Source organism: Pipistrellus kuhlii, unplaced genomic scaffold, assembly GCF_014108245.1.
Source record: "Pipistrellus kuhlii isolate mPipKuh1 unplaced genomic scaffold, mPipKuh1.p scaffold_m20_p_2, whole genome shotgun sequence".
In the NCBI taxonomy this organism is placed as follows: domain Eukaryota; kingdom Metazoa; phylum Chordata; class Mammalia; order Chiroptera; family Vespertilionidae; genus Pipistrellus; species Pipistrellus kuhlii.
Genome location: NW_023425515.1, coordinates 133,001,896 through 133,025,684, shown reverse-complemented (window position 1 = coordinate 133,025,684; position 23,789 = coordinate 133,001,896). Strand labels below are relative to the sequence as shown.

Below are 23,789 nucleotides of genomic sequence, written 5' to 3'. Positions count from 1 at the left end.
AGCTTAAACAACAATTGGATTTATTGGAAAGCTACAGGGACATTTCACTTAATCAAGGGTAGGGTATATAGTCAGGTCCCATGAAGACTAAGTAGGAAAATAGAGGCTTTCTTTCTCTGGGGCTACATGTTCTCATATCTCTTCTTTAAGTATGTATACTTCTTTATATTAACACTGTATATTGATTGCCTTTTTATGTTGTCCCTAAGTGGCACTCTTCACTTCTGAATTACATTAATCTACAAATCCAGTGCCCAGGGCTAACTGACTCACTTGTTCAGAGCCACATTATAAATTACTAGAGGCCTGGCGCATGGATTCTTGCACTATTGGAGTCCCTCTGTGTGGCCTGTGGGGATTGGGCTGAAACTGGCAGTCCAATGCTGCCTGCAGCTTCTGCATGCCGCTCCCACTTGTCTCCTCATCCTGGACCCGCTGCACCTGCTGCAAGCTCACCCCTAGTCAGTTCCAATCAGGAGAGGCTTGCTTCACCACAGTGGGACTTGACAGCCATGAGTACTGGGTCTGGCACCCGTTTGTCAGCTGAGCGGCGCTCCTGCTGTGGGAGCATACTGATCACCAGGGGACAGCTCCTGCATTGTCCCCTGATGGTCAGTGCGTGTCATAGCAACTGGTTCTATCATCTGGTTGTTCGACCACTTAGGCTTTTATATATAGAGATTGAGTGAGAAAATCTGACACCATACAGAACATGTACCCCTTATCTAGTCAATTGTGACAATGGAGGAATGGAGTTCTCCATACCAACATGTGCCAATATGGCTGCAAGGAGTCTCCTGTCAGCTAGTAATAGGGCCTGTTCTCTGAGAAGGGAATATATCAATAGGTTAAGAAAGCACTTCCTCTGCTTAAACCCTTTTAGTAACTTATTGATTGTAGAATAAAATATATATGTCCTTTAATCATCTGGCCCTTACCAGTCTTTTCAGATTCCTCCTTATGTATCTTCCAGTCTGTGATATTAAACTATTTGCTGTCCTTGGAACTAGTACACTGCTTCTTTATAGCTTGTATCTTTGCAAATGCTATTTCTAATTTTAAGTTAATATTTATTATCTGCCTCAAAAGCTTTTGACCAATTGGACAATCCTTAAAATTCTGCTAAGAAAAGTGTATTCATTGAATATATGGATATATTCAGATCATATAATCAAGAAAAATTTTACTAAGTTTAGTGATTGGTTATGTAGCACCTAACAAGTTTCCTAAAATAATAGTATTGGACCCAAATACATTCAGATTTATGAGGAAAAGGATGACCTTTTTTGTTTTTGTTATCTATGATAATTTTATCCTCCTCTTTTGTGCATGAGCTATTAATGGTAGTATTCTCATCACTACCCTAGTATTACCTTGCTATGTTCCTTATCACCTGAGAGCACACCCTGCCTCTGAAATAGTCTTATCTTCTAAGGAAGTTAGAAATAACTATATACAATTAACAAATAACTGAATGTATTTTTGATCTTTGTTTTTCTAGTTGTTCAATATATGACTTGCTCAAACGCAGCTCTATTGCTAGAGCCTAAAACCAAACCAATCATCAAAACACTACATTTCAGGTTTAACACTACTTTTTCTAGCCTTTTGAGTTCTTAAAAGAGCACCAATATATTCTATTCAGCTAGATACTGTATAATTAAAATGCTTAGCTCTTGGTCATGGTGTGGTAATGTAGTAAAACTTGATTCATTATGGGGTTACTGTAACTTTTTCTCAGTAAATATGATGTTTCTATCTCTGAAAAGCACTTTATTTCCTTTATTGATGACTTTAGATTTTGTTAGCTGTACTATCAAAAGTATTTACTTGTTTAAATGTGATGCTTTAAAAAAATTATTTTTAAAATACACAGTTACTGTGTTAATCATTTTTAAGTATACAGTTCAGTGACTTTAAGTATTAGTACATTCATTGTCATCACCATCCATCTCCAGAACTCTTTCCATCTTGTAAAGCTGACACTTTGTACCCAACTATATCTATCTATCTATATAAAATCTAATATGCAAATAGACTGAAAGGCTGAACAACTAAACAACTGAATAACTGGTCGCTATGACATGTGCTGACCACCAGGGGCACGTGTGGAACATGGCAGGCATTGGCTGTGGTGGGATGGTGGAGCAGGTGAGTGGAAGCGCCAGTTCAAATTCCAGCTCTTTGAAAAACAGAAACTTTTGTTTTCTGTCACTCTTGGCTTACTGTTACAATAAAAAAACTGGTGTAATAATGAGAAGTAGCTAAAAGCTGGGGAAAGTAGATACTTTTTTAAATTTAGTGTATGTGTAGATAGCATAAAAATATTTCAATAATTAAGAGAGTAAGGTAGAATTAAATGAAATATTTTTCTCTCGCTACAGATTTTCTATAACTCAACTAGCAGAAACAAATGACAGATACCGAATTTAAGAAGAAATTACCAAATCTGAATTTCACACTTAACTTTTTGAATATTAACATTTTATTGTTATCTGATGATACTTGCAGCAAGTTTTTTTGGGTTTTTATCTAGGCAATGATGTAATTTATTTTTTAAAATATATCTTTATTGATTTCAGAGAGGTAGGGAGAGGGAAAGAGAGTTAGAAACCCCAATGATGAGAGAGAATTATTAATTGGCTTCCCTCCTGCACATCCCCTATTGGGGATCAAGCCTGCAACCCAGGCATATGCCCTTGACCGGAATCAAACTTGGGACCATTCAGTCTGCAAGCTGATACTCTATCCACTGAGCCAAACCAGCTAGGGCAGGATGTAATTTATTAATACAGGCAATAGGAATGCCTATTGTATACCCACAATTGTAATCAAATATCACCAAATGAATTGTGGCAGTATTGTGGAGTTAAAACAGATACCTGCATTTCAGTAGTTCCTAGAGAAACTTTTAAAAATTTAAAAATATGCATTAAGATGTTTATTGAGTCACCCTGCCAGGAGATCAGTTTTTATGATGTAGGTATTGCCAACACCAATGCAAGTTCTTATTCAGAACTTTTCCAGTGTATGATAGTTTTCTCTCATCAGTGTTTCTGTCTCCTCCTTTCTCTCTCTCTTAATACACACACACACACACACACACACACACCTTTCCTTTATATAAAAAGAGCTGTTTACGGAGGGGCTTGCATTGTTGAAAGGATTCTGTATCAAAATGTAGCCGTATAATTCTAAGTATACTACCTACAGCTTTAGAAAAGTGATAAATGCCTGGCCACGGACCAGTGCCTGGTCGGTATTGCAGTGGTTGAGTGTCCACCTATGATCCAGGGGATCACAGTTCAATTCCCAGTTGGGGAATCATGCCCAGATTAAAGGCTCGATCCCCCAATGTGGGGCATGCAGGAGGCAGCCAATGGATGATTCTCATCATTGATGTTTCTGTCTTTCTCTCCCACCCCCTTTCTCATTGAAATAAATAAAAATATATTACAAAGAAAATGATCAAAATTAATTTTTACATTACTTAAATTTTTAGCTGGGTAGCTCAGTTGGTTAGAACATTATCCCAATACTCCAAGGTTACAGTTCCATCCCTGTAACCAATGAATGCATAAATAAGTGGAACAAAAATTCGATGTTTCTCTCTCAAAATCAATAAAAAGTATTAATAAAATAATTTTTAGTTGTCCTTAGAGTATAGAGGAGAGGTTACAACATGCCTTCAAGGGTCTAGGCCAGAAACATAACATAAATTAGTGAAGGAGGTGAGTGTAATGGACATACATTGTGGGATTGGCATTGATGGGTAAGCAGATATAAAAGCATCTGGTAGCACCTACTTCTTTCTCAGCAGTAGTCATTTGTTTCTACGTGGGCCCTTGTTGCATTTTATTCTGAGATATGTTCTAAATTTTAAAATATGTGTTCTAATTTTTAACAGATTATTAATAAAATAAAACATGTTTGTAGGACCATCTCTGCCACTACAGTAATTTGTTTTTATGAAATTAAATATTGAAGTGCTTACCATATTCAGTTATTATGTTAAAAACTATTATATATAAAAAAAAAACAAAAAAACTGGACATGGCATTTACCCTTTAGAACAGGTTTGTTCAGTAATGCATCCTGAGATGATAGAAATGTTATATATGTTTTGGTAATTAAAATAATAAAAGCGTAATGTGTTAATTAGACTGAACAGCTGAACGACCTTCCGGACGTCATTCCAGACATCCTTCCAGATGAAGCCATGGCAGCAGGGACTGAGGCAGTGGAAGTTTGGGGCAATCAGGCAGGCAGGTAGAGTGGTTAGGAGTGATCAGGCAGGCATGTAGAGTGGTTAGGGGTGATTAGGAAGGCAGGTGAGTGGTTAGGGACAATGAGACAGGCAGGCAGAGTGGTTAGGGGTGATCAGGAAGGCCAGCAATTAGGAGCAAGTGGTCCTGGATTGTGAGAGGGATGTCTGACTGCTGGTTTAGGCCTAATCCCACAGGCATTTGGACATCCCCTGAGGGGTTCGGGATTGCGAGAGGGTGCAGGCTGGGCTGAAGGGACTCCATGCATGAATTCATGCACTGGGCCTCTAGTCCAATATGATAGCCACTAGCCACATGTGAATTGGGGGGGGGGGGGGGGTGTTAGTATTAGTATAATGGAGGGACTGATCTTTTAAGTTAAATTTAAATGTATATAGCCACATGTGGTTAGTGACTACTGAATTGACATTGGTACTCTAGAAACTAAATTCAGTTGCTAAGACAATCATGAGAAGTTACCAGCAAAGCTTGGAATTATATTTCAGAACTGCTTGAGGTCACACACAGTTTCTAAGTGAATTGTATAGGCAGTTGCTACATAGGACTTCAAAGGAGGAGAGTGATCACTTTAAGATAAGCTTTAGAGAGCAGGTGAAATTTAAATTGGCTTAAAGGATAGGTAGAATTTTATTAAGAGGAAAAGGTTTTAGGAGAGTGGGATAATGAGAACTAAATGCAGGCAGGAAAAATTAATGAAAACTTCCTATTTTTCATTCAGAAAGTTTTACCACTCTAAAGTTTCCTAGTCAGTTACGTGTGTGTGTGTGTGTGTGTGTGTGTGTGTGTTTCTGTTATGATGAAAGGAAATTTAACTCAAAGAGCTATAGGGGAAAGCTCTCAAGTGTATAGTTATTCATGAGGTATTCTAGTTTTAAGTTGAAACTTTTTAGTAGTTACTGGATCTTTCCTTTGGGGGATTATATGTAATTCACAGCATGGTGTTTGAAATACTTTGTACTCTATTTATATGCCAATTTAAAGGAATGACTTCTTTAGTTTAGTCAGAAATTTTTGGCTAATGACAGTGATATTTTGTGTAAAATATGTTTTATGAATTACAGTGTACTAATATTCCTGTCAAAATGTTTTTTTATGTCATAAGAGCATTTTCTTCATTACCTTATATAAAAATAGCAATGCATTCCAGCACCCTATTCTCCCCTTTGCCTCCTGATTAACTTCTGTAGATTAAATGAAATAAAAAAGAAATTTATTATTTTATGTGGCTTATACTTCATGGACACTCAGTAAATATTCTTGCCTAACTTCCCCATATACAATGAACAACAAAATTCTTATCTATTAAAATTTATATAGATACTTTAAAAAAAAAAAATATATATATATATATTATTGATTTTTTTACTGAGAGGAAGAGAGAGGGATAGAGAACTAGAAACATCGATAAGAGAGATACATCGACCAGCTGCCTCCTGCACACTCCCTACTGGGGATGTGCCCACAACCAAGGTACATGCCTTTGACTGAAATCGAACCTGGAACCTTGCAGTCCGCAGACCGAGGCTCTACCACTGAGCCAAACCGGTTTCGGCGAGAGATACTTTTAAAGTGGTGATTGTTTTAATTTATATTAATAATGTTACTTACATTGTATATTACAAAAATGTCTAAAGTATGCAAATAGTTTTATAATTTATTTTTATTTTTTTTAATATACTTTTATTGATTTCAGATAGGAAGGGAGAGGGAGATAGAAACATCAATAATGAGAGAATCACTGCTTGGCTGCTTCCTGCACGCCCCTACTGGGGACTGAACTGGCAACCCAGGCATCTGCCCTTGACCCGAATTGAACCCAGGACTCTTCTGTCTGGAGGCCAGTACTTTATGCGCTGAGCCAGACTGGCTAGGAAATATTATACTTTGAAGCACAATTTTATCATTAATATTTTAATCACCAGTTATTGGACAGGAATCTGTTGAACACCTCAGTCTTTTTTATTTTACTGATCCTCACAATAGCCATTAAGATATATTGGTTTATTTTCTTTATTTACATGTAAAAAGAAGAGTGAGAAATAAAGAAGGCATAGAGAACATATGGAACATTGTTCGTGTTACATAGCAAATTAGCCCAACTGGATTTTGAAACTAGCTCTTTTTAAATCCAACCCAATACTCATTTAACTGTATATTTTAATGTATTAAACAATTATAGGGGTTTATTGTTGAACTTTTGTAATAAACATTTTTCCCATCACTGAATGTGATGTGATTTACTATTGAATTCTGGGAACAGCATAATGTAATAACAAGCTGAGGCTACTAAAGATCCATAAAATATTAATTGAGATGGGTATGCATCAATTTAGTCTAATCTCATTTTACAGATGAAAAAATGAGGTCCAGAGAGGTTAAGTGATTTGTCTAAATAAGGGGACTGGAACCCTGATATTCTAACTCTAGTAGGGTATGATTTTTATGAACAACCTTGAAATTTTTTTATATATGTTTATTGATTTCAGAGAGGAAGGAAAAGGAAGAGAAAGATAGAAACATCAGTTGTGAGAGAGAATCATTGATCAGCTGCCTCTTGCACACCCCCTCTGTGGATCGAGCCCACAATCCAAGCATATGCCCTTACCGGGAATTGAACCATGACCTTCTGGTTCATAGTTGGCATTCAACCACTGAACCATGCAAGCTGAGCCAACCTTGAATTTAATAAAAGGAAAAATATGATCATGTGTACACAAAGAAAACAAAGGAATTAAACTGCACATATTTAAAATATACAGTTTAAGTTTTGACATACCTCTACCTATGAAACCCTCACTATAATCAACATAGTGAACGTCTCTTACCTCCCAATTTTTTTTGTGCTTCTTTCTAATCTCACCCTCTTGCTATTATCCCCTTGTCCCCAGTTCTCAGGAAACTGATTTCTGCTTTCTGTAACTATAGATTTCATTTGTAAATTCTGCAGTCTTACATGGAAATAATCTTAGTGAATATACTTTTTTTTTTTTGCACTGGTGGCCGGAGAATTGGAGGAAATATTGCTATTTGCTCTTTATAATAGAAGTGTCAGAAATGAAAGAAAATTAGTAAAATGTATATGAAACTCTCCCCTCCTGTCAGAGTCTGAGGTGCACTGTGGAACCTAGAGTCAAGTCCCTACACATCCGTGCAAGCCTAGAAATCATGCGAGACCCAGGCCTGGCCAGCCCCATCCCCATCAAGCCCCACAGAATAGGGGGCGCAGCCTCAGGTCCCCTCATCAAGCCCCACTGGCGGCAGGTGTGTATGTGTGTGTGTTTGTGTGTGTGTGTGTGTGTGTGTGTGTGTGTGTGTGTGTGTGTGTGTGTGCAGCCTCAGGTTCTCTGGCCTGGCAATGGAGTGGGGGTGTGTGGTCTCAGGTTCCCCTGCCCGGCCTCAGGTCCCCCAGCCCCCATGTGAGCACGTGATGACCATTTGCGTATTAGCTCTTTATTATATAGGACTAGAGGCTTGTGTATAAAATTCATGCACGGGGTATGTGTCCCTCAGCCCGGCCTGTAGCCTCTCCAATCTGGGCTTTGCTGTCAATCAAGGTCTTTTGGGGCTTTCCTTCCCCTGGCTTCTGGCACCTGGCCCTGCCCCTGCCGCAGCCACTGCTTGCCATCTGGTAGTACTGCCTCCCGTCTCCTGCCACCGGTCTCCTACCTCTGCAGGCAACATGCGTGGGATGCTATCACTTGGCTGGCCTGGACCTCCCTCTGTGGGGCAATTGCTGGTCGGCCCCACATACCCACCAGTGTTGCTGGCCAGGTAGTCTGGGCCTTCTTCCTTGGGGCAGTTGATCATGGGGCTCCACAATCAATCACCTAGCAGAAGGAGGCCCTGCCCACCCACTGCCTGACTGGGTAGCCTGGGCCTCCCTCTTTGGGTGATTACAGAACATCCCCCCTGCCACCGTCGCTCCCTCTGTGGGGCAATTGATCTCGGATCCCCCCCATTGATCGCCCTGCAGAGGGTGGCTTTGGCCTCTGTGGGCTGATCATGGGGTGATGGCGGGCCCCCCAACCAATGGCATCACACCCGCCTTGGCTGGCCTGGCACCAGTGTGTGTCATGGCATGTCAGGAAGGTCATCCAGATGGTGATTCTGCTGCTTGATCATTTGGTCAATTGGCATATTATACTTTTATTATAGATAGCATCTTTCACTCTACCTAGTGGTTTTGAGATTCCATCATGCTGTTGGATGGATCAATAGTTTGCTCATTATTATTGTTGAGTAATATTTTATCGAATGGATAAACCACAGTTTGTTTATCCATCTCTTTGTCTGTGGATATTTGGGTTTTTGCCAGATTTTTTATGTCTTACAAATAAAGCTTCCATGATTATTCATGTTGAAAGGTTTGGGTTTTTCAAAGTTTTGCTTTCTTTTTTAATGAATTTATGCTTCCATCATTCTTGGATAAATTCCTAGGAGGGAAATAGTTTATTTTGGCATGAAAAATAGCTCATTATTTTATTTGCATCTCCCTGATTATAACACAGTTGGTATATTTTCATTTGTTTATTATGCCATTCTGAATTCTTTTTTTATTAATTACTTAGTTGTATTTTTCTAACCAAAATACTGAGGGAAAGCAACTCTTAATATTTCACATTTTTTTAATTGCCCAGAGTTCTCTAGGCAATGGCAAAAGTAATCCATGTACAATTCATATTTGAATTACTAAGATACTTGGGTCTGTAATTGTTCTTTTTTTTAATGAATTTTTACTTATATTGTGTGTTTGGGGAAAAGCCAATCTATTAGACAGTATTAAATAGTATGTAGGAACAAAACTGCTGTTTGGTTACATTCAGTATCATGACAATCACTAATCCTAGTTGTTAACTTGGGGGAAAGGGGAACTCAATTATTTATTGTGTTTCCTTGATACATAATGCCTTAGCGACATTCTGTAGATATACAGTGATAGCCTACCTGTTTTCCTCTAACTATGGTTTTTGTGGTTCAACCTGTCTAACCTGTAGTTCTTGTGTTAATGTGAATAGAAATAAAGAAACTAGTTATGGGTATTAACTGGTTCTCTGTAGATTTTTATCTAACCCCACCCATAATGGAACATCATTTTATAAATTTTATTTCATTTGGTAGTAAAGAACAAGAAAGCTGAAAATCTTATGTGACTATTTGTCATCTTTTGGGATGCTATTTATACCAGGGGAAAAGTTGGTTCTTCATTTTGTAGTATGTGACCTGATATATATAGTGTGATACAATAACAAGTCATATTTAAAAACAAACAGTTCTAAATTGTGTTGAAATGTAGTTTTATTAAATATTCAATCATTTTAATGCTTATCAATGGGGAATGAAGTATATTTTCCAAATAAATTAATCTTAGTCCTTTAATAATATAAAACATCAATTTTTAACATTGTTTTTAGAAATTATATTCATGCAATGTGAGCCTCATTTTGCTTCCTGATTTATATAATATACACACAGAAAATTTGACTTTTTCTTGAAGTATGTTGTACTCATTCCTGTACCTTTAGTAGTTACCGGTAGTATGTTTTTTGTTTTTTGTTTTACTTTTTCTCACAGGTATTACTTTTCACCCAGTATGTCAACTTTGAGCAGCTCTTTCTCCTTTCATTCAACAAATATTTACTGGCACCTTCTATATTCATAGTGCTAGGCCCAATCATATAATGATGATCAAAATATTTAACAGTGATTAATTTTAAAATATGGAGGGGAAGATGGACATTATGCAATTAAACAAGAATATTGGGACTTTTAGGAGCCCTTAGATCACATTTTGAGAACTGTTTTTTAAAAATATATATATATATTTTATTGATTTTTCACAGAGAGGAAGAGAGAGGGATAGAGAGTTAGAAACATCGATGAGAAAGAATCATCGATCAGCTGCCTCTTGCACACTCCCTATTGGGGATGTGCCTGCAACCAAGGTACATGCCCTTGACCGGAATCGAACCCGGGACCTTTCAGTCCGCAGGCCGATGCTCTATCCACTGAGCCAAACCGGTCCCAGCACTTTTGAGAACTGTTGAACCAGGATAATGAAGGAAGAAAAGCGTACAATCCCAAGCATATAAACTGAAGTTGTTTATTGGATTCAAAATGGACATAATGTAAACTTTGAGTTAAAATTAGCACCAATCACTATTTTAGAAAAAACAACTGAAACACACTTTAAAAATTTGCTATGGACCTTATAGCAAACTAGCGATTTAGGTTTTCTTAATTCATAATCTCTTTCTCTTTTTCTTCCCTTTCCCTCTTTCTCCTCCTCTTCCCTCCCCTCTCCTTTCCGTCACTTTTAATATCCCATCTTAGCTTAATCATTCTAGATATTTTTGGTTGTGAAATGTTTTTCTGTGTTGGAAGCATGTGAGAGCCTGAGAATTGTACATGCTTTATGTTAAAATCGATATAGTTCTTTATTATATTTTTGTTTGAGATATCTTTTTTACCAATAGTAATTTTTGTAATACCAAATGTAGATATGATTGGGCTGAAAAATTAATTATATGTTCACAAAGTGTTTAAATTATATACAATGCGTTTTAATAAGAATCCCTTTAGAATGCTTCTAAGACACTGTACAGTTGTAAATAGAAATGTGATCATTTATACAGGGTGGGGCAAAGGTAGGTTTACAGTTGTGACTAGGTGAAACAGTTAATAAAACTATTATTTTACCATAAGTTGCATGTCTTTTTCTATACGACCTACTATAAGTCTACCTTTGTTTCACCCGGTATTGGTCAGTAAGTAGAATTCTTCACAAGTTTCCAATAGGAGTAAAGTGAGATTTGAGGAATGGCAATCAACTCAGGAGAAAGGAACTGTATTTTATGTAATTTTATTGCAATGTGGAGGAATCAGTTTTAGCCTACTTCTTTCTCTTAAGCTTTTATAATTCTAAGATGAGCAAATTTTTGTGACACATTATTGGTTTAAAATTACTTGTTTTACATATATAAGTAATATTTTATGGGTTTAAAAATCACATTTTTCAAATTAACTTATATAAGACACATTTTATGGGCTTAAAAATCACGTTTTTCAAATTAACTTGACCTATAGTCTTCAAACAAGTTATATTAAGTAGATATACTTTTGTGTACTTAAAACTTAATTATCATTTATATCTGATCTGACTATTGTAGGCTTCTCCTACCCCTTCCCATGTGTTTTCATAGTACTTCATGGATATCACTGTTGTAGGAGGAATGTACTTGCAAATATGAGTATTACATACTATTATAAAAATTTGTCATGAGAATTAAGAATACCATATTCTGAATCAAGAGTGTAACCTGGATGATTCCTTCAGAATGATAATAACCAGGGTTTGTAAAAATTATTAAAAACATTATATTAACACCATAAAATGTGAAGTATTTTAATTTAAGGTTATAGTAGTAAGAATCCATTTAAGACACCAAATACAAATTTCACTTTAATGTTAATACATTTCTGCCATTTTAATTTCTTTATTTTTCTATGTTAATATTTGTGGAAACTAACTGAACAATATGAGAAAAAATGAATGAAACATTACTAAAATGTATTTAATAACCAATAAACTTTAATTTTTAGTGAATGATAAGCTTGTGTAATATGTTGAGTGTAAATTTAAATATATAATTAATATTTCTTACATATTGAAATATACCCAGGAACATGGCATTCCATTTTAAAAATTCTTAACATGTTTTCAAGAAAATATATTCTCATAGTAAAGCAATTTTAAGGGGTTGAGAGGCCATCACCTTCACCAATAGTATGAAATTCCACATAGAGGCCTTCCATACATTAGATGACCTTGGAATTCTACATCCTTCACAACTACCGTATTTTTCGGACCATAAGACGCTCCGGACCATAAGACGCACCAGTTTTTAGAGAAGGGAAATGAAGAAAAAAAGATTCTGAAACAAATAGTGTCCTAAAATATTTTATGTGCATTAAAACGCAACATCACAGTCATAAACACATGTAATCAACCCTGTAAAGTAAACAGCAGCATTTAGAACCATTTTAGAGCCGGGCAAGCACACAGAGACCACACAGAGCCGGGCAAGTAAAAAAACTTTTTTTTTTAAAGTATATGTGTAGGCTATATTTGGACCATAAGACGCAGGGACTTTTTCCCCCCACTTCTGGGGGGGAAAAAAGTGCATCTTATGGTCCGAAAAATACAGTACTTCCCCAATAATGAAATACACTGTCTTTACTATTAGGTAGTTTTCTCCTTTAAAAACATTTTTTAATCATTCTTTTGTCATTTTATTATATAATTAGAGACCCTGCGCACAAAATTCATGCACTCTCGGGGGGTGGTTGCCCCTCAGTCCGGCCTGCACCCTCTCGCAGTCCAGGAGCCCTTGGGGGATGTCCAACTGACTTCCTTAGCGCCGCTGGCTGCAGCGGTGAGAGCGGCTCCCGCCACTGCCGCTGCGCTCACCAGCCATGAGCCTGTCCTTTGGCTGAGCAGTGCTCCCCTTGTGGGAGCTCACTGACCACCAGGGGGCAGCTCCTGCATTGAGCATCTGTCCCCTGGTGGTCAGTGCATACCATAGTGAACGGTCATTCTATTGTTTGGTCGATTTGCATATTAGCCTTTTATTATATAGGATTATAGGTGTACCACAAGGTTCACAGAGAGTAATAAAATGCTACTCGTTGTATTCACCATGTGGCTAAAGAAACATTACAATATAACTGAATAAAGCCTCCTTGGATACCTCTCTCTGGCATTTCTTCCCCTTATCTTCTCCCCTCAAACTACTATATGAAATCTGAAATTTATTATTTCTACACCAGAAATTATTTCTTGATGAAATCTCTAGATCATGATAAAACCCTCATCATATGTAATAAAGAGGTAATATGCAAATTGACCCATGCAGTCGCACAATATGGCCACCCCATGTGGTCAAAGATAGCTGCCACAAGATGGTCAGCAAGGGAGGGTATTTGGGAGGGGGAGACCAGGCCTGCGTGGAGGGGAGTTGGAGATCAGGCTGACAGGGGAGCAGTTAGGCATCTGTCAGGCTGGCAGGGGAGTGTTTAGGGGTTGGTCAGGCTGGCAGGCAGGCAAGTGGTTGAGAGCCAGCAGTCCTGGATTGTGAGAGGAATGTCCGACTGCTGGTTTAGGCCCGATCCCTGTGGGATACCCCTCCAAGTGATGAATTTCATGCACTGGGCCTCTAATAGTAATTATAAATGTGTTTTTTTTTGTGTGTGTCCTCAGTAGACATGAAAACTAGTATGAAGGGCATTGGGAACCTTACATTTTTTTTTTTTTTCATCACATTTCTATCAAATTGTCAGTAGTATAGCATTTTATTACTCACTGGTTTTTAACTTGTTTCAATCAAGTCACTTGGTTCTTTTATTGTTCCTATTTGTAAACAGCCATTACTTATCTTGGGCTTGACTAATTAGTTTTACTTCCTCAGGGGCTTTTTTTTGTATTGTCTATATAGTTTCATTGTTGCCTTCCCCACATTCCCTGAGCAACTGACAACTTGCTTTCTATTTCTTCAAGGTACCCAGTAAAATAAAACATTTAATTGGGATTCCTAAGCCCAATTCTCATTTCTCTGCCTTTTCCTCTCTACACCTCTCCCTCCATCCATTTATTTTTCTGTTTATTATCTTAATTTGGTTTCTCAAAGATGAGAGACATAGTAAAATTAGAGTGTCAGGGAAAAATTAAAGGGAAGATATCCTAAAACTTCCAGAAAATCTCCACCAATGAAGCCAAGGGAAAAAAAAGCCTCTATTATTTTGTGAAACAGAAACCCAAAAGACACTAATAAAATAATGAAACCTGCTCAAACTGGGTTGGAGTCTCAGACAGTTCACTCAGATGATTGCAAAAACAGACAGAAACTCCCAGATTAAAGAGAGTGCAGGTCAGGCTGAGGGACCCACCCTCCATGAACAAATCTTCGTGCACCAGGCCCTTAGTAATGATAATAAGGTTGACTCTCCTGATAATTGAATAAGTGATAAATGCCAGATACTCTGACAAAGATTTCTGTATTTTGCTAATTAAATCATTTTATAGTCCTTTGAGATGAAACCTTTGTTCTTAATTGTTCTGGTGTACTTCTAGGTTTCATTATTTTATTAGAGTCTTTTGGGTTTCTGTTTCACAGAGTCTCTCTATCTCTACCTATTACCTGCACACCTGTCATCTATCTTATTGTCATCTTCACAACCAGAATTTCTACATATTTCCAAAATTGCCCATGAGATGATAAAGCCCCTATTCAGAATTCCTGGGTAGGGGAAATGACTGTTAGCACACATTTGGAGAGGAAAGAAAATTATCCTATATAATAAAAGGTCATTGGCCATAAGTGTAATGACTATTACCAACTGCTCAACCAGCCATTATGAGGTGTATTGACCTCCTCTTGGTCCCTCCCCCATCTGGCCTGTGAGCCGTGGCAGGTGGGGCGATGAGCAACAAGCAGTGGCAGGCAGGACAGTGGGCACAAGTGACAAGCAGCTACAGGCAGGGCGACAAGTAGTGGGTGGGATGGTGAGCTACAAGCAGTGGCAGGCAGGGTGGCTGCCTGAGCAATGAGTGCGGTGGGTGGGGCAGGGCGGCAAGCGATAAGTGGTGGTGAGCTATCATGCATGATTTCGTGCACTGGGCCTCTAGTCCTATATAATAAAAGCCTAAAATGTGGAGCGTCTTGCAATTTGTTCAACCAGTCTCTATAATGCGCACTGATCACCAGGGCCAGATGCAACCGGTAAGTTAGCTTGCTGCTGGGATCCAGATGATTGGGATGAGCAAGACGGGCCAGACACTCCCTGGAGTGCTCCCATGATTCCTCCCTGGCCCTGCTTGTGCACCAGTGGGGTTCCTCAGCCTGGCCTGCACCCTCTTGCAATCTGGGACCGTTCGTGGGTTGTTGGAGAGCCGGTTTTGGCCAATCTCTGCAGGCCAGGCTGAGGGACCCCACCAGAGCACAAATCTGTGCAGCAGGCCTCTCGTAATGTATAACTTGCCCTTTAAAAACCTTTTTAATCCTTTTTTTTTTTTTTTTAAGGTGTCAAAGTATGGTTATTAATAGGTTTATGAAACTATTATCATTATTTCTTATATTAGGAAAAGAACACAAAACAGGACTTGTGTGTTTCATACTCTGGGAAGTTGAGGAATGGAGATTTAAAATGTAGAGGATCCCCTGCCTGACCTTCAGAGGTATAAGAACAGATGGAATCTAGGCAGTGAGGAAGATTTGTTTCTTTGATCACCTGGAACTCTGCTTAATATAAAATTTGAAGTTACTTAAATTTTAACATGGATAATGTATAAAAGAGATATTCTGGGAAGGTAATTAATCAAGGTCTTGTATGCTTTTTTATGAAGATAGTATTTTTATCCTTAAACTTCTTTTTTTCATATTAGGCTCCTAATAAATAGTTAATAGCTGAAGGTAACGAGTTGATGGAAGACTAGGCTTGTATGAGTTCTGAACTCTGAGTGTTTGGGTAGATTTAGGGATCTGTGAAACCTGCCGTTTTGTGTGTGTGTCATCTGTGTTGCACACATGGGATTATCTGTGAGTCCATTGCTTTCATTAGAATCCCAGAGTAGATTAGTAATCTCTGCCTCCCAGACCCACCCTGAGTCCATTTATAGAAAAATGTTCATGATCCATTGCTGCCCTAGCTGGCGTCGCTCAGTGTTAGAGCCTCCAGCCTTGCACCCTTGGATTTTGGGATTGATTCCATTCAAGGGCATGTACTTGGGTCACAGACATGTGGGAGACAACCAATCCATGTGTTTCTCTCACATTGGTGGGATATTTCATAAATATTGATTAAAGCCCCTTTTTGATGGTATTTAGCTCTGTCTTCTTGCTGGTTGTCTCTCTGATAGTTCTGTCTTGCTGAGAGAGGAATGTTGAAGTTCCAAACTATAATTGTATATTTTTTATATCTTTCCTTTCAGTTCTATCAGTTTTTGTTTCTTATATTTTGGAACTAGAGGCCTGGTATATGATATTTGTGCATAGAGGGATGTCCCTCTGTCTGGTCTGCACCCTCTCCAATCTGGGATCGCTCGCCTGCCTGCCTGATTACCCCTAACTGCTTCTGCCTGCCAGCCTTATTGCCCCCTAACTACTCCTCTCATGCCCCTAGCTGCCCTCCCCTGTTGTCCTGATGGCCCACAACTGCCCTTTCCTGCCACGACCCGCCTCATTTTCGCAAGGCAGCGGAGTCATCAGGGCCGGCCTCTGCACCCTGCAGAGCCATGGGACCCCAAGGCCTCACTGTGCAGAGTTGCTACTGGGGCCTACCTTCACAGCCATCCTGTGGCAGCCATCCTGTGACGGCCATCTTGTGGTGGCCATCTTGTGATGACCATCTTGTGACGACATCACACGAGGGCATCACGCCACCGAGGCTTTTATTACACAGGATTCTGTTATTTCCACATTTAGGATTGCTGTCTTCTTTGTGGTTGGATCCTTTATTAATTTTGTTATGATCCTCTTTTTCTTTACTGATTCTCTTTGCTTTGCCATCTACTTTTCTGATAATAATATAGCCACTTATGGTTTTACTGGAAGCCCAGCCCACGCGAAATCGTGCGGCCCTGCCCTGCCTTGACACCCGAACCTCTCCACACACAGCTTCAGTGTGCCTGGCCCAGCCCCTGACCCTCTGGCCTTCTCTGGCTGCTTTAAACCCTGCCTTCAGTCCCTCCAGTTGCCTTGGGCTGGTCCTGCCTTCTCCTGGCCCCTCCCCGCTTCTGCCCCATCTCTGGAGCAGTGCAGTGGCTCTGCCCCGTCATGGCTCTGGAGGAGAGCGTGGAAGTCTCCCGCCTGCTGCACTGTGTTCCTTTCCCTGGCAGGTGGGTGGCGGGGTGCTCTGAGTGTGAGTGATGGGTGGCGAAGGACTGGTGAGGGGAGTGCTATGGGCTCTCGCCCCCCTCCTCCCTGCATGGAATGGTCCCACCTCCCCCTGGCGCCTCCCCACTTCCACCCTGTCTCCAGAGCAATGCCCCGACACCCACGCACAGGCAGCCTCCTGCAATTGGTCATGACTTTACGTAGTAATGGACAATTTGCATATTCCTCTATTTAGGATTTTTGATTACTGTTTATATAGCATAACCTTTTTCTTTCAATCTATCTATGCCATGATATTCAAAGTCAGGATCTTGTGGATAGCAAATAATTATTTTAGGTCAAATTTTTTCAATCTACTGTGTCAATTTGTTTTTAACTTTTATATTTAGGCCATTAACATTTAAAATAATTATTAATATCTAAGGGCTTAAATCTGTTAGATTATTACTTGTTTACTTTGTTTCTTCCAACTCTTTTCTTGCCTACCTGTGGGCTACTTGAACTTTTTTAGGATTCCATGTTGATTTGTTTGTAATATTTTTTAATATGTTTGTAGTATATTTAGGTAGTAAGTTTTTAGTATATTTGTTTGTAATATTTTTTAGTATGCTACTTGAACTTTTTTAGGATTCCATGTTGATTTGTTTGTAATATTTTTTAATATGTTTGTAGTATATTTAGGTAGTAAGTTTTTAGTATATTTGTTTGTAATATTTTTTAGTATGCTACTTGAACTTTTTTAGGATTCCATGTTGATTTGTTTGTAATATTTTTTAGTATGTCACCAGTTTCTTTGGGTATTACAATAAGCATGTGTGACTTATTTATTTTTAAAAAAATATATTTTATTGATTTTTTTACAGAGAGGAAGGGAGAGAGATAGAGAGCTAGAAATGCCGATGAGAGAGAAACATTGACCAGCTGCCTCCTGCACACCCCCTACCGTGGATGTGCCTGCAACCAATGTACATGCCCTTGACTGGAATCGAACCTGGGACCTTTCAGTCCACAGACTGACGCTCTTCTCTGAGCCAAACCGGTTTCGGCCCATGTATGACTTATTAGGGACTGTTCCTATTAACATTTTAGCACTCCAGGTGACATATAGAAATCACTTCTATTCAGGTTTCTTTACGTTCCCAATTTAAAAATTATAATTATCTTGTTTCCTGTACATTGAATACATCAGATGATCACATTAAAATTCATAAGGAGAACATTTTATCTTCTTTTTATCTGAAGTTGCAAACCTCCTTCAGTTATCATTTCTTCCTAGTTTTGAGAACTTCTTTTAGCCTTTCTTTAAAATTTGGACAGCTGATTTGTCTTAGTGTTTTTGTTTGAGAATATCTGTTTCTCTTCTTTAATTCTTGATGAATATTTCCACTAGGTATAGAATTTGAGAATGTCAGTTCTTTGTTTTCAGCATTTAAAATGTTTCTACTTTCCTGGCTTTTGTAATTTCTATTGAGAAATGTGTAATTTCTCTTAGTAGCTTTTAAAAATGTTGGGTTTTGTTTTTTTTTGCAAGTACATAAAGTTTCAATTTTATTATAGTTTTATATCACACTAGCTCAAATGCATTTCTCTATAACACTTCAACATAGCTCCTTTGGATTTATTTTGGTTATCTGGAGAATATTTGACTTTATCAAAGACTTTGAATCTCAAACAAATATAAAATTTCAAATTATTAATTTTTAGATGAAAAGGATAAGAAATAAGTCATTAGATGATGAGTGGCGTTGTTAATTTCCAATAAGACACTGTCGAAATGTTTCTTCTGACACAGCAGTTATAAATTAGAACCTTCAAAAAATAAGGACAGAACCAAAGTATAATAAAAGAAGCTTCTGCAGTGTAAGCCTCCCGTAGTCCTCAGCCTCTGACAGAAACAAGGTAAAGCATCTTTCCTGAAAATTAAGTGGATTTCCAGTATTTTCATGCAATTGAGCTAGACACTCAAGACTTATCATTAACATATATACCATCTTGGCTCTGGGTGCACTAATTATGCCTGAAGAGCTTAATACCCATCCAAGTCCACATGGGCATGAGCAGATTGTAAAAGCACAGGCTGGCTGTGCTAGTGCAGCCCTGTGGGAAGTTTTCTTCCATGGAGACCGAGTAGAACAGTCCTGCTAAGGTGATCAATGGAATGAGGACAGTCAGTGTAGGAAGAGATAGAAACATTCTCCTCTTCCACTTAATTACCTGCCACACTGACTTTTTAAAAGGTAGATGGTATTAAGAAAATCTGGTTGTATATGTTGTTTTTAATTATGATCTAGTGCTGCTCCTAATCTTCTTGCTTCTTATTTTGATGTGTGTCACCATCCTAGCTGCCCCTGGTATCATATTAGGGATCTTATCAATAATTGGGTAGGCCATTCCCAACTCTTCATTAATTAATTCGATTGTTGATGCTTCATATTTGAGCGGCTTCTTGGAGAGCGGGCACACCAGGAACTCCAGCAGCACCAGGTCAAAGGCGTGGGGCAACTCTCAGGTCTCTGGCTACGATCCAAACATGTACAGGCACCTACAGACCGACCTTGGATGAAGACAGCGCGCATATCCTGTGCAGCACTGAGCCGAGCCTGCCAAAACTCAGCATGGTTCAGCAGCCTGCAACTGCCCCTCGCCACACTCTGCCAGGCCCCCTTAAAAATGTTTTCTTAAGTTGCATTGGTGATATAGTGAGCATAGTTGCCTTCCAAAAATGTTTTCTTTGTGTATAGTTTCATAACTTTGATTTGATGCATCTTGGCTTTCTTTGGATGTCTTTGCATATATCCTTTTTGGGATTTGCTTAGCTTCTTAAATCTGTAGGTTTATGCCTCTTGCCAAAATTTGGTAATTAGTCTTTATTTTTTCAAGCATTTTTTTTAGACATATACTCTTTCTGTTTTCTTTTTGGAACTTCAGTGACACAAATGTCAAATCTTTTGTTAATATAGACATCTGTGCATTATTAATTTTTCCAATCTTTGTTGTTGTTCAGATTGGTTAAGTTTTATTCACCTCTCCAAGTTTGGTGATTTATTTTTGTCAGTTACCTTCAAACTATTGAGCCCACCCATTGAGCTTTTTACTTTAGTTATTATATTTTTCAATTCTCCAATTCCTTGGTTACCTTTTATATCTTCCATTACTTGCCAGTGTTAAAGAGGGTTTATAATTGTTCGTTGACATATTCTTAAGATGATTGCTTTAAAATCCAGGTCACTTTTTTTCAACATGTGAATAATCTCAGTGTTGCCATATATATACTGTCTTTTTTTATTCAGTATGTGAGTAATTTAAAAAAAATTATATCCTGGACATTTGGGCTATTATGAAAACCTGTACTCTTTTTAAGTCTTAATTTTAGCAAGTACTCTTGCTAAAGATTCTTGCCTACTTTTGTAGGCTTTGGTTTCAATGATAACTTACTTTCAGAGCCTTTCCAGTGTTATTCTGATTTGTTTATTGTAATATCTAAAAAGCCACTCTGAAAATGGGGATTTGTGATATATTATAGTATATTCCTCAAATCTTTTGCATGTTAATTTAGTCACCTAAATGGGTGGGTTGGTTCTACCCAGGACTTTTTATGCAGACTTAAAGATTTTTTTTCTCTCCAGTTCTCTCCAAGATCCTCCTACTTCTAATCTACTCTCTTATTGGGGTGTACTCCTACTTTTAATCTACTCTTTTATTGGGGTGCACTGCCTTTCCCTGCTGGATAGGAGTGGAATTCTTGACTTGGTCCCCACATTGTTTTCATTGACAACACACCATTGGAGGGAGGGGATTGCCACCCAGACTACCTGCTACTGTTAGCTAATGGGCAAAATCCCAGAATTCCATTTATTGTTTGATAATAGGATGTGATAAGAGAAATCTTAAGTCAGACTAACTCGAGCCAAAAGGAATTGATTGGGGTTTTGACTAAAAAGTTTAGGGGTGTAGAGGATATTTGCTTTAAGCATGATTGGATTTAGATGCTCAATTTGTGTCTTTACTGATCATTTTCTCTTAAGTCTCATCTTTGCTTCTTTTTGGGTTAGGTTTGTTTTCTGCCTCTCTATAGTAAGAAATGTACTCTTCATCAATAGCTTTAGAATTTTTTTGTCTTTGCAACCGGTATTCTCCTAAGGCCTTGTCTGTCCCTAAAAAAAGAGATCTAAATGAGCCTACTTTAGTCAAAGCATGACTACTTCTAAACAAATTACTGCATTAGAGGAGTGGATGTTCTGGCTGACATGTAGCTTATGCTTAATTTTGTGACAGAAATGGTGGGGAAGCAAGGCAATTTCTTTTAAAGCAAGTCTATTTTAAATAGAAATAAATTTTGCCTTGGCCGGTTTGGCTCAGTGGATAGGGAGTTGGCCTGCGGACTCAAGGATCCCAGGTTCGATTCTGGTCAAGGGCTTGTACCTTGGTTGCAGGCACATCCCCAGTGGGAGGTGTGTAAGAGGCAGCTGATCGATATTTCTAACTCTATCCTCTCTGTGGAAAAATGAATAAAATATATTAAAGTAATAAATTTCTCTTTGGCTAGTGTGACTCAGTTGTTGACTGAGAAGTCATTGGTTGGATTCCCACTCAAGGTACATGCCAAGGTTCTGGCCTTAATCCCCAGTAGGGGGTTTACCTGGTAGAGGAGACGGCCAATCAGCGTTTTTCTCTCTCATTGATGTTTCTTTCCTTATCCCTTCCTCTCTCTCTAAAATCAATAGAAAAATAAAAAACAAAGAAAAAAAATTTTAAGGAATGACTTTATGTTTTCTTTTATGAATGTTTTTGTTGTTGTTGACAATATTACAGATATCCCTTATCCCCTTCCTTTCCCCCTTTACCCAACCCCTGCCCTACCCCAGGCCTTCACCACACTATTATCTGTGTCCATGAGCTATGCATATATTTATATATGTTCTTTGGTTATTCCCTTCTTCTGCCCCTCACCCCCCTTTGAGATCTGTCAGTCTGTTCCATGCATTATCCATGCCTCTGGACCTATTTTATTTGTCAGTTTATTTTTGTTCATTAGATTCCACATGTAAATGAAGTCATTTGGTATTTGCCTTTATCTGGCTTATTTCGCTTAGCATAATAATCTCTAGGTCCATCTATGCTGCCGCAAAGGATAGGAGATTCTTCTTTTTTACAGGTAGATAATATTCCATGGTGTAAATGTACGGCTTTTTTATCTACTCATCTAGTAATGGGCACTAGGTCTTTTTTCATATCTTAGCTATTGTAAATAATGCTGTGAACATAGGGGTGCATATATTCTTTCTCATTAGTTTTTCAGAATTTTTAAGATATATTCCCAGGAGTGAGATTCCTGGGTCAAAAGACAATTCCATTTTTAACCATTGTACTCTATAAGTATCTATAGACACAAGTGTCAGACCTTTTTAAATTACATCCAAAATATCGTGGCCGTTAGTTGGTTTTTTTTTTTTTTTGTTTTTTTTTAAGGAAACTCCATACTGTTTTCCTGTACCAGTCTGCATTTCCATAATCAGTGTACTAGTGTTCCCTTTTCTCCACAACCTCACTAGCACTTGTTTGTTGTTTTATTGATAGAGCCATTTTGGCACGTGTAAAGTGATACCTTATTGTAGCTTTAATTTGCATCTCTCAGATGATTAGTGACATTGAGCATTTTTTCATATATCTGTTGACCATCTGTGCATCCTCTTTGTAGAAGTGTCTATTCGGGTCCTTTATTCATTTTTTTATTGGATTTTTGTCTTCTTGGTGTTGAGTTCTTCATATATTTTGGAAATTAACCCCTTATCAGATATATCATTGGCAAATATGTTCTCCCATACAGTGGGTTCCCATTTCATTTTGTTAATGGTTTCTTTTGCTGCATAGAAGCTTTTTAGTTTGAAGTGCCATTTGTTTATTTCTTCCTTTGTTTCTCTAACCCACATGTGTCAAACACAAGGCCCGCGGGCCAAATCCGTCCCGCCAGGCCTTGCAATGTGGCCCGCACCGCGCTGTCATCACTGCACTCCGCTGCGTTTCCATCACAATGACAGTTTATGACTGTTCAGTAAACCATTCGGCCCGTGATTTAGGCTGGATTTTAGATTTTGGCCCCTTCTCTGATTGAGTTTGACACCCCAGTCTAACCCTAGGAGATGTATCAGCAAAAATACTGCCACGTGAGATGTCTGAGATATTACTGCCTATGTTTTCTTCTAAAATTTTTATGGTATCACCACCTACATTTAAGCCTTTTATCCAATTTAAGTTTATTCTTGAATATGGTGTAAGTTGGTGATCTAGTTTCATTTTTTTGCATGTACCTGTCCAATTTTCCCAATGCTATACATTGAAGAGACTATCTTTACTCGACTGTATGCTTTTGCCTCCTTTGTCAAATATTAATTGACCATATGGTGGGGGTCAATCTCTAGGGATTCTGTTCTGTTTCATTTGTCTATATGCCTGTTCTTGTTTCAGTATGTGATCCGTACAACTTTGTCTTTCTCCAGATTGCTGAGGCTATTCGGATTCTGTCTTTTTTCATATAAAGTTTTTGAATATTTGTTCTAGATCTATGAAATGTGCTGTTGGTATTTTAATAGAGATTGAATTAAATATATAGATTGCT

General features: G+C 38.3%; 2 protein-coding genes across 7 annotated transcripts in view; one reads left to right on the top strand and one right to left on the bottom strand.

Annotated features, from left to right (window-relative positions):
• The window catches only part of PKN2 (protein kinase N2), a 143,449-nt gene that overhangs the window by 11,155 nt on the left and 108,505 nt on the right, over positions 1-23,789 (top strand). The gene's annotated exons all lie outside the window — the stretch shown is intronic.
• LOC118724026 (phosphatidylinositol N-acetylglucosaminyltransferase subunit Y) lies at positions 18,702-19,563 on the bottom strand. Its single transcript, XM_036446889.2, has one exon. The coding sequence runs from the start codon at positions 19,364-19,366 to the stop codon at positions 19,181-19,183; it is 186 nt and encodes a 61-aa protein (XP_036302782.1). The 5' UTR covers positions 19,367-19,563; the 3' UTR covers positions 18,702-19,180.

Bases quoted from the DNA above. Each gene is read 5' to 3' on its own strand.
- LOC118724026 (XM_036446889.2), bottom strand. From the start codon at position 19,366: ATGTTTCTATCTCTTCCTACACTGACTGTCCTCATTCCATTGATCACC.